The 11198-nt window shown below is 44.5% G+C and overlaps 1 protein-coding gene across 3 annotated transcripts; it reads right to left on the reverse strand.

Moving 5' to 3' along the window:
• Nucleotides 1-963: 963 nt before the first annotated feature.
• Nucleotides 964-10759, reverse strand: LOC115204537 (rho GTPase-activating protein 24). 3 transcript variants are annotated; one of them, XM_029770195.1, is made up of 8 exons: nt 10569-10759; nt 10044-10251; nt 9644-9776; nt 9381-9454; nt 5776-5897; nt 4251-5319; nt 3295-3496; nt 964-3242 (listed from the first exon to the last, which is right to left on the reverse strand). In XM_029770195.1, exons 1-8 carry the CDS (start codon nt 10660-10662, stop codon nt 3222-3224), a joined length of 1923 nt encoding a protein of 640 aa, XP_029626055.1. In that variant the 5' UTR covers nt 10663-10759; the 3' UTR covers nt 964-3221. The 3 variants fall into 3 exon arrangements, with proteins under 3 accessions (XP_029626055.1, XP_029626056.1, XP_029626054.1); XM_029770196.1 differs by having other exon boundaries at nt 964-3496; nt 9644-9773; XM_029770194.1 differs by having other exon boundaries at nt 964-3496.
• Nucleotides 10760-11198: the final 439 nt, after the last annotated feature.

Genomic DNA, 11198 nt, shown 5'->3' on the forward strand with positions numbered 1-11198 from the left:
AGTCTGCTGGGAACAAACTGGACTGGAGCTGTGTTCATGGTGGCAGTCTGCTGGGAACAAACTGGACTGGAGCTGTGTTCATGGTGGCAGTCTGCTGGGAACAAACTGGACTGGAGCTGTGTTCATGGTGGCCCTGAGAAAGATACAATGCATTCGGAAAGTATTCAGATCCCTTCACTTTTTCCACATTTTGTTATGTTACAGCTTCTAAAATGAGATGAAATTGTTAGTCTTATTCTAAAATGGATTAAATACATTTTTTTTCTCATCAATCTACACACAATATCCCATAATGACAAAGCGAAAACAGTTTATTTTTTTAATGAAATAAATAAATATATCTGAGAAAGATCAACTCCATGGAGCACACAACACCGCCCCACAACCTCCCAAGGGCTTTTTTTCTCTGGGTTATTGTTTTTCACTGAGTGAATCTAATGTGTGAGGGACATTGAGTGGGGTTGTGTGTCCCTGGTTTGTGCAGTGTAGTAATATACAAGGCTGAAATCTGAATATGAGTCTGACAATTTTGCTCCTGTTTACTAAGATATGGGGCAGGTCGACTCTTAAATCAACATTGTAAGGTCCCAATCAGTGATGTAGTGGTAAGAGAAAGAAGTGGGTAAACTCTGATCGCCAGGCCGCCGTGAAAAAAGTCACGCTCCCTTTCAATACATTTTTTCCGCAAAAGGTGGGTAAAGTGTCGGGCAAAATAAAAAGGTGGGTAAAGTGTCGGGCAAAATAAAAAGGTGGGTAAACTGTGTTTACTTGTGTTTACAGTCCACTGGTCCCAATCATACTGACCAAACCCTGTGTTTACAGTTCACTGGTCCCAATCATACTGACCAAACCCTACTGGTCTATGTTACCTTATGTCTTTATCTCTATCACTCATTTTGTTATCAAACAATCAATACAGACACTTTGTCTGGTTTGCTGTTTAATGCAATCAAACTTGTTTAATACACATTTCTTCAAGACATAGATACATAGTCAAGTCTATAAACTGGAGGTAGAATCTGTTAGATTGGCCTGTCTCTACTGCTTGTGTTCTCTGCTGTGTAATGCCATGTATGGACGCCCACTGGTGGTCTTATTCAGAGATGCATCACTGATGACTCCTTAAAGGTGCTACACATAAGATTTTTTCTTCACATTTTTGCATTGTAATTTAAAAAAATGTCCATAATGTATCTGCCGGTAATAGTGAAATGATAGTGTGTCGCAGTATTACTGACCCGCCAGTGTTGTGATTGGCTGGTGTATTCGCCTATTGATTTCTTCCGCCACAGCGGCATCAAACTAGGAAAGCTGTTCTGACTTTGTGGCTGGGATATTTAGTGGAAATTACTCATTTCCTGGTTGAGAAAATTCTACACGGTTGGCTCAATTTCAGTTTATGTGAAAAAACAAGCACTGAATAGTGACCAAAACTGCTGTTTGATGCTGGTGGACCAAAACCAAAAGTAGCTTTCGTTTTGGTCCACCAGCTTCAAACAGCTGTAAAAATGATATGGTTTATTATTGAAAAGATATTTCACAGCAATTTAGATGGTACATTTATTCCCTACACTATGCAGTGCTTGTTTTCTCACATAAGCTGAAATTGAGCAAACAGTGTAGAATTTTAGCAACCAGAAAATGACAAAGCAATTTCCACTAAATAACATAGCTACAAAGTCAGAACAGTTTTCCCAGTTTGAAAACAGATGCTGCACCGGCAGGAGAAATCAATAGGTGAATATCACAGCCAATCACAACACTGGCGGGTCATTAATACGGTGAAACACCATCATTCCACTATCAGTACCGGATGTATTATGGAAATTTTTTCTGAAAAAACAATGCAAAAAGAAATCCTATGTGTAGCACCTTTAATATGTTCCATTATATTCATCCTGTCTGAAAAATATGCAAAAACTCAAGAGATGATTATCATTTGACATCAAAGGAGGACAAAATGAATTCTGCTAAATAAAATGCTATTGCTATAGACAGGATCTATTGCTTAAGTCTTTGGTTATTTTATTTCATACAAGTGTGTGTGTTTGCGTGCTTGCATGCGTGTTTCAGTGTGTGTGTGCGCGCAAGTTCCTCAGCAAAATGATTTAGTAAAAGTATGTTTTATTATTCAGGACGTTAATATTGCACTATACATATTTGTTTTGTGGAAAAGCTACAGGGTATTTTCAAGTGGTGTACTGTTAAAAGCTGTGACTCACCCTGCCCTGTCATAACGAAGTGAAATAGTGTTCAGATAGGTCCCAATTTATAATCCTTCATATTTATAGCAGTGTGAAATACCTGCATCAATAATATGAGTCTGTTCTTAGATACCCTCATAGACAAACTCAGAACATGACCTCAATACTTGGAAGCACTAAATCAAATCCTATTTAAGATCAGCTTTCACACAGTGTCGAAATGGCTGTGGGATCTTGTCAGAGACTGGGAATAGTACAACTTCTCTGCGTTTCAACACCTTGTTTGGGCCTCACATTCAAATCTGGACCTTGAAGCTAGTTCCAATGCCCCCCCCATTCTTCCCTTCTAAGCAGGGACATATTTAGACCTGGGGCACCAGGTGGGTGTAATGAATTATCAGGTAGAACTGAAAACCAGCAGTACTCCGGATCTCGTAGGGTCAGATTCTATGAGACTGTTATGTTACTTCCCAGATCTCTTTCAAAACTTTTCCTGTGTGGCTCAGGACAGACTGGCTGGGTCTGGGCCTCTCTATTATATCAATGGCCAGGCCAGCTGTCAGCCATCCATTGTCTCCAAGTTTTGATTATGTATGTTATAGGGCTCATTTTAGTCATAGACACATTTAGTGAGCTCAGTAGCTTATGTTTCTTGTCTGTCTCCATCGTCTCCAGTCCACCTCATTCTGGTCTGGTCTGGTGGTCAATATGTCTGGTTGAAAAATGTCCAAGGCATCAGAGCAGAGCTGTCTATCTCAGCAGGTTCCATCTCAAAACTGTCTTAGAACCATCCTCAAAACATGTACAACTCATTAAGAGACAAATCCAATATGGATTAATCATGGCAACAGACAGTTCTCTCTGTATTCCATTCAGATGGATGGTGTTTTCTCCTGATACTGCTCTTGTAGTGCTCTGATAATGGCATCTTTCTCTAATCTGACTGGCCATCAGAAGCTCTGTAAGATATGCTTGCTCTTCCTGGCCTCAGCGCTCAGCTCTCCAGGGGTGCTAACCCTAACCTTCGCTCTTCCTGGCCTCAGCGCTCAGCTCTCCAGGGGTGCTAACCCTAACCTTCGCTCTTCCTGGCCTCAGCGTTCAGCTCTCCGAAGGTATCAAAGAACTGCTCCATCTCCCTCTGTAGAGTGGTGTTGCGGCGGTCGGCGTCGGCCCGGGCACGCTCCACGTTGCGGATCTTGATCTCGGCCACGCTGTACCAGCGGCGCTGCTGCTCCAGGCTGGTCCGCAGTCCCACCACCTCCCCCTGGAGGGCCTCGTTACGCTTCTCCAACCTGGGAGAGACAGGACACAGAAGGACAGGGAGTCACACACAGAGGTTTCACTCTGCTGGTACTACAGGACTGTGGTGTAACATGGAACATGTAGGACTAATATCATGTTATTGTAACCTGACACATGTTGAAGACTATATAGACTACACTGAGTGTACAAAACATTAGGATCACCTTCCTATTCTTGATGAGTTGCACCACCTTTTACCATCAGAACAGCCTCAATTCGTCGGAGCATGGACTCTATAAGGTGTCAAAAGCATTTCACAGGGATGCTGGCCCATGGTGACTCCAATGCTTCCCACAGTTGTGTCAAGTTGGCTGGATGTCCTTTGGATGGTGATGGACCATTCTTGATAAACACAGGAAACTGTTGCTTGAAAACCCAGCAGCGTTGCAGTTCTTGACACACACAAACCGGCGCACCTGGCACCTACTACCATACCCCATTCAAAGGCATCTTAATCTTTTATCTTGCCCATTCACCCTCTGAACTGTATACATACACAATCAATGTCTCAATTGTCTTGAGGCTTAAAAATCCTTCTTTAACCTGTCTCCTCCCCTTCATCTACACTGATTTGAAGTGGATTTAACAAGTGACATCAATAAGGGATCATAGCTTTCACCTGGTCAGTCTATGTCATGGAAAGAGCAGGTGTTCCTAATATTTTGTACACTCCCTGTAGCATGTATATAGACTGTTGACAAGGACTGCTGTTGCATTGGCATGGTTTATTCACAGTTCTATTACCTCTGGATCTTGGCCTCGAACTCAGCCCTCTGCCTGGCCATCTGTTGTCTGAGGCCAGTCAAGAGCCAGTGCATGGCCTGGGAGGCCGGGGGGACGCGGAGGTCTGGAGGAGCAGAGGGCAGGAAGACCTCCGAGCTGCCCGTGCTCAGGGGGGCATCAGTGAGGGCAGAGGAGGAGGCTGGGGAGTTAGGATGGAGGTCCTCGTCTCCTGGGTCAGTCCTGAAGGAGGGGAACCTAGTGGACCCTCGTCCTGGGCTGGTTCTGACCACACCACTCCCACTGTCTTCCAGGGACAGAATCTCACAGGAAGACCAGGAGCTTCTGGTGTCTACCATGCTGGCCGTGCCCACCTCTACCTCCACTGGGCCAGCAGGGCTGCCCCAACCACCATCCGCAGCCACCTCCTCCATGCGTTGTAGTGTGTCCAGGTTGTCATAGACAGACAGAGTACTGTCCTGAGCCTCACTGCTACCACTGGTGCCAGTGGTCCCCTGTTCTGCAGCCCAGCTGGGATCCTCTGGGTCCCTCCAGCCAATGGGCAGCATGCTGCTGGGTTCTGGGGCAGCCTGTAGCGTCACTGTGGAGGCAGAGGTTGTGAGTTGGGAGGCAGGGTGGGGGCTGTCTGCGGTCTCAGTGGACTGGGACAGAGTGTATCTGTGGTACAGAGGCCCAGAAGCAAGACTCACTGGAGAGAATACCTCAGCTGGCTGCTGCTGGTGGTCTGTGATGGACAGCCGTGTGGCTAAGCTGGTTTTATCTGGGTATTGGGCCGACCCTCTCCTCTTAGGGATCAGAGGCAGGGAGAGCTGGCGGGAGCAAGGGGAAGGATGATGAGCTAGCTGTTGTTGGGGGAGGTGCTCAGCTGTTATGCCCAGCCTGTAATCATGCGGCTGGGTCTGGGCAGTTGGCTGGATGTGCACCCCCTGGAATGGGTCTCCTTTCCATCTCTGACATGGGTAAGAGTCAGGACGTGAAGAGCCAGGGGCCTCTATGTCTCCCCCCTCCCTGGAAAAAAGGCACTGGTGCTCCCTGATCAGCTCGGACATAAGCTGCTGCACCACGGCTGCCCCTGGGGGGGGGGGGGGACAGACAGACAGACAGACAGACAGACAGTGAGTAACAGCTGGACACATACAGTACAAACAGCATCACATGGCACATAGTATGTTACACAACAATGTGTTGATATAAACACTGTCTCAAGGACACACGGGCAGACAGACAGACACTATCTTTATCTCCCTATATCTGTCTCAGTCTGTCTTCACTGGCTCTGTATCTGTAGGCTAGTTCTGTCTGGCTCTGATCCATGTCTCTTTCTCTGAATAACACTCTCACCAGTGGAGGCTGGTGGGAGGAGCTACAGGAGGACGGGCTCATTGTACTGGCTGGAATGGAATAAATGGAATGCTATCAAATATATGGAAACCGCGTTTGACTCCGTTCCTTAATTTCAATTCCAGCCATTACAATGAGCCCATCCTCCTATAGCTCCTCCCACCAGCCTCCACTGACTTTCACACACCTTCAATGATACTCTCAGGATCTTCAGCTTTGGGTCGTAGGATGTTTGGGCCAAAAACAGTAGCCAGGTTCTGGGTGCTCATCTTGTTGCTGCTAGAATAGGACTGGACTTCGTTCAAAAACCTGTATTGGCAGTGATTTATCTGTGTGAGACTTGGGCAAAGTCGATTTTGTCACATCTGCTACATAACATACAGAAATGTGTCATGGTTGAACAGATGAGGCTGTATGGCGTATGTTGTGACTGGGCCACAGGTCAATTCTATTGGGTCGTTCCACCTCTAAAAGTCCAAGAAAGAGGATTTCAACACCCACTATCTCAGATTGTTCTGAAATCGTTTCTGTTGTTAGAAACAGATAAGATTAGCATTTTTGCACCATTATTTTTTGGAGATACATATCATTTGATCTCTGAGAAATTAAGCTAATTGATTTCACCCAAATTTGTCATTTTAATTTATAGCATTCATTCATATGGTCCCGTGTGGCTCAGTTGGTAGAGCATAGTGTTTGCAACACCAGAGTTGTGGGTTTGATTCCCATGGGGGACCAGTACCAAATACGGAGAAAAAAATTATGAAATGTATGCATTCACTACTGTAAGTCGCTCTGGATAAGAGCATCTGCTAAATGACTAAAATGTAAACAAATATAATATTCAAAAAATATAGTAACTAACATCTGATTTGGATCAACCTTTTTTAAACAATGAGTTAGACATGAAGAACACACAAAAATGGTCAAAGCCATGCTTCATGTCCAAATCATCCTGAAGTAGCTAAAAATTGATTGTGTAACTCAATGATGTTACTTGGATATGAAACGTGAAAATGCTAGTATAGGTACCATTGACTTGCATTGGATTTCTGCCACAAATGAAAAGAAGTCAGCATTTGAAACAGTGGCCAGGTAAATAAAACCAAAGCATGGATTGCTGTCATACCTTGTCCATAAACTGCTTACAGGGTATGGAAACCAATATGTCATTTGGTAATATGGGTGAACTATTAATCCCTTTAACATTGAGGGGGGAATTCTTTAAAAAATAAATAATAATAATAGCAGGAACAGCTATTTATGGGACATAAACCTAACAACTTCAATAACTGAACAGGGGGGAAAAAAACATCACTAAATTCACAGAGAATATATCACATAGGATGAAGAAACTCCAAGCCGCAGCTTCATACTACTAGTCAGATATACTGTATACTTTCTGTAAGGATAGGATTGGCGTTGGTTGTGGGGTGTGGGGGGATTTCTGGGTGGCTTTTGACAATCTATTTGGATTCCACGTCTTACTCATTGTTATAAAAAAAGTTTGGTCCAAATCGGATGTTGGGTACTATATTTATTGAATATTATATGAGTTCTATAACTTAAAATGCAATCAATTAGCTTAATTTCTCAGATAATTATGTTTCAACAAAATTATGTTGCAGGAATTCTATCTAATCTTATCTGTTTCTAACTACAGAAATGATTTCAGAACCATCTGAGATGGTGGGTGTCATGGTTTGTTGAAATGACATAAAACGACCCGATAGTGCAGGAATCATCAACTAGATTCAACTGCAGGCCGATTCTTCTTGAGCTAGATGGTCAGAGACCGGAACATAATTCAAAATCATTTGTAGACTGCAAATTGACCGCGAGAAACAAAAATAGATATAATATTTGACTCAAATAGAATCATTTCAAACCTTGCTTACGTTTGTATACGATCACATACAGTGCCTTCGGAAAGTATTCAGACCCCTTGACCTTTTCCAAATTTTGTTACATTACAGCCTTATTTTCTAATTGATTAAATTGTGTTTTTTTTCTCATCAATCTACACACAAGACCCCATAATGATGAAGCAAAAAATTTGTTTAAAAATGTTTTCTAATTCATTAAAAATAAAAAACATTTATCACATTTACATAAGTATTCAGACCCTTTACTCAGTACTTGTTAAAGCACCTTTGGCAGAAATGACAGCCTCCAGTCTTCTTGGGTGAAATGCTACAAGCTTGGCACACCTGTATTTAGGGAGTTTCTCCCATTCTTCTCTGTAGATCCTCTCCAGCTCTGTCAGGTTGGATGGGGAGTGTTGCTGCACAGCTATTTTCAGTTCTCTCCAGAGATGTTAAATCGGGTTCAAGTCCGGGCTCTGGCTGGGCCTCTCAAGGACATTCAGAGACTTGTCCCGAAGCCACTCCTGCGTTGTCTTGGCTGTGTGCTTAGGGTTGTTGTCCTCTTGAAAGGTGAACCTTCGCCCCAGTTTGAGGTCCTGAGATCTCTGGAGCAGGTTTTCATCAAGGATCTCTCTGTATTTTGCTCTGTTAATCTTTGCCTCGATCCTGACTAGTCTCCCAGTTCCTGCGGCTGAAGAACATCCCCACATTATGATGCTGCCACCACCATGCTTCACCTTAGGATGGTGCCAGGTTTTCTCCAGACGTGACACTTGGCATTCAGGCCAAAGAGTTGAATCTTGGTTTCATCAGACCAGAGAATCTTGTTTCTCATGGTCTAAGAGTCTTTAGGTGCCTTTTGGCAAACTCCAAGCGGGCTATCATGTGCCTTTTACAGAGGAGTGGCTTGTGTCTGGCCACTCTACCATAAAGGCCTGATTGGTGGAGCGCTCCAGAGATGGTTGTCCTTCTGGAAGGTTCTCCCATCTCCCCAGAGGAACTCTGGAGCTCTGTCAGAGTGACCATTGGTTTCTTGGTCAACTCCCTGACCAAGACCCTTCTCCCCCGATTGCTCAGTTTGTCCAGGCAACCAGCTCTAGGAAGAGTCTTGGTGGGTCCAAACTTCTTCCATTTAAGAATGATGGAGGCCACTGTGTTCTTGGGACCTTCAATGCTGCAGAAATGTTTTGGTACCCTTCCCCAGATCTGTGCCTCGACACAATTCTGTCTCGGAGCTTTACGGACAATTCCTTCAACCTCACGGCTTGGTTTTTGCAATGACATGCAATCTCAACTGTGGGACCTTATATAGACAGGTGTATGCCTTTTCAAATCATGTCCAATCAATTGAATTTTCCACAGGTGTACTCCAATCAAGTTGTAGAAACATCTCAAGGATGATCAACGGAAACAGGATGCACCTGATCTCAATTTCGAGTGTCATAGCAAAGGGTCTGAATACTTATATAGATATGGTATGTGTTTTTATTTTTTATAAATTTGCTAAAAAAAATACTGTTTTCGCTTTGTCATTGTAGGGTATTGTGTGTATTTATTTAATCAATTTTAGAATAAGGCTGTAAAAATCAAAGAAGTCTGAATACTTTCCGAAGGCACTGTATATCTCTCTATTATGCGTGGGAATACTTTGGAACAGATTTCCAACATTAAAATCACTTGGATGTCCAACAATAAACAAACAAATAAAAATAAATCAAATACAATATTTTTTTATATTGCTCAGAAAAGTTGAGGTGCCTAATAAAATCCCCGCGGCCCGCCAGTTGGGGAACCCTGCTTTTGTGATTCAATCCATTTCCATTCATTGCTTTGGAAATGCGTTAATCGTGAGGTATGTTGTATGCAGATTTGACCTTATCTTGATTTGAGATAATTGTTGTAAATTACAGGTAAACGGTAGACTTACTGGCAGATGTAGTTGAGCAGGTTGAAGTTAGCCACTGGAAGTTGATGAAGAAGATGCCGTAGTTCTGTCAAACTCTTGGAGACACAGGCAAAGATATTGTTGTAGGTAGTGCGCTACGCTGCTTCTATCACAATATTAACCATTGGTGGAGTTTATCAATTACATTTCTCCCTTGGACTTTTAGATCAGCGGTGTTCTGTCTTCATCTGTTTATCCGATGCATCTCAGCATGGCCTGCATGATATGGCTGGATGGAGACTTACCTGCTTCCTCTCAGAGGAGATCTTCTTGCCACACACCAGGAAGTCCTGGTATCTAGAGAAGGGCACCAGTGGCTCTGGCAGCTCCCGCAGATACAGCTTCAGGAGAGACGCCACGGTGTGCACGTCTGTACTGCTAGGATGACAAACACACACGCACGCACGCACGCACGCACACACACACACACACACACACACACACACACACACACACACACACACACACACACACTTAAAATACAGCACATCACTACCAGTGTATGTGGGTGAGCAACTACATATAGTGAGACATCCAGACATACCTGGAGCATATGTATAACTTTATGAACTTGATCTGTTTGCTTTGGAACTGCAGTGTTTGCAATCAAGCAGAACCTGTTTGTGTTGACTGGAGAGCTCTTACCTGTCAAAGGAGGGCTTCTCCCCAGCGTCGAAGGCATCCTGCAACTCTTTAACCAGCGTGGCCTGGCCTGGCTGGCGGAACAACCCCACCTCCAGAAGACCCCGCTCCCGGATAAAGTCCACACACTGCTCCACCACCAGCGGTGCCATGTTTACCCCGTAACGCCGCTCATACAGAACCGTCTCCTCCAGCCGCTGGCCAAACACGCCTGAGAGAGACAGAGAGGAGAGAGAGAGAGACAGAGAGGAGAGAGAGACAGAGGAAAGAGAGAGAGAGGAGAGAGAGAGAGAGAGGATTTAAGATCACCCAGGCTAATTTAATAAACAGATGATTCCAGAGTTTGATGGTTCAGGGATTTTCTTTCCTTTCCTCAGACAAGTGAACTCAAACCCTCCATACCCGCAAACCACCTATCTACACAGCCTGCCTCACACTGCAGCTCTGTGTGGGTCTCTGTGTGGGTCTCTGTGTGGATGCCTGTGTGTGGTTCTCTGTGTGGGTCTCTGTGTGGTCTGAGAAACTCACGCCTCCTGAAGCTCAGAACCCGCTTGATCTTCCTGTAGGCTGAGTGGGACAGGTAGCTGCTGGTCCTGTACACTGTCGCCTTGTTCTCCGGCATCTTCGCTTTTCTCTTCACACTTATTTTTTCTCCGTCCAGATCTCTCTCTCTCTCTCACCGTCCAAATCTCTCTCTCTCTCTCACCGTCCAGATCTCACTCTCTCTCTCATTGTCCAGATCTCTGTCTTTCTCTCACTGTCCAGATCTCTCTCTCTCTCTTTCCCCACCCAGATATTTCTCTCTCTCTCTCTCTTTCTCCTTCCAGATCTCCCTGTCTCTCTCACCATCCAGATCTCTCTCTCCTTTTCCCCTCTTTTCCTCCACTCTTTTCTTTCTGGCCAGCTGGGCTGTTTGATGGGGGATTATGAGAGGACCCAGATGGCTTGTGACAGCTCGGCGCTGCGGAGACCAGTGTGTGTCTTCGCCCACTTTTATCTACCTCTTTTTGTTTTGTAAACTCTCTCCTGGCTGGTACTCCGTGTTATGTCTATTCTCTCCCTCCCTCCTCCTCTCCCTCTCTTTAGGTAAACAGATAAGGCTCCTTGCTCTGATGACTCAAGAAATGAGGGGGCAGACTTTCCTTGTCAATGCTCAAC

This window comes from Salmo trutta, chromosome 12 (assembly GCF_901001165.1).
Source record: "Salmo trutta chromosome 12, fSalTru1.1, whole genome shotgun sequence".
NCBI classification, from domain to species: domain Eukaryota; kingdom Metazoa; phylum Chordata; class Actinopteri; order Salmoniformes; family Salmonidae; genus Salmo; species Salmo trutta.

Bases quoted from the DNA above. Each gene is read 5' to 3' on its own strand.
- LOC115204537 (XM_029770195.1), bottom strand. From the start codon at position 10,662: ATGCCGGAGAACAAGGCGACAGTGTACAGGACCAGCAGCTACCTGTCC. The intron at 10,252-10,568 runs GTGAGTTTCTCA...TGTCTCTCTCAG, and splicing joins GGTTCTGAGCTTCAGGAGGC to GCGTGTTTGGCCAGCGGCTG. The intron at 9,777-10,043 runs GTAAGAGCTCTC...TTGTCATCCTAG, and splicing joins GAGAAGCCCTCCTTTGACAG to CAGTACAGACGTGCACACCG.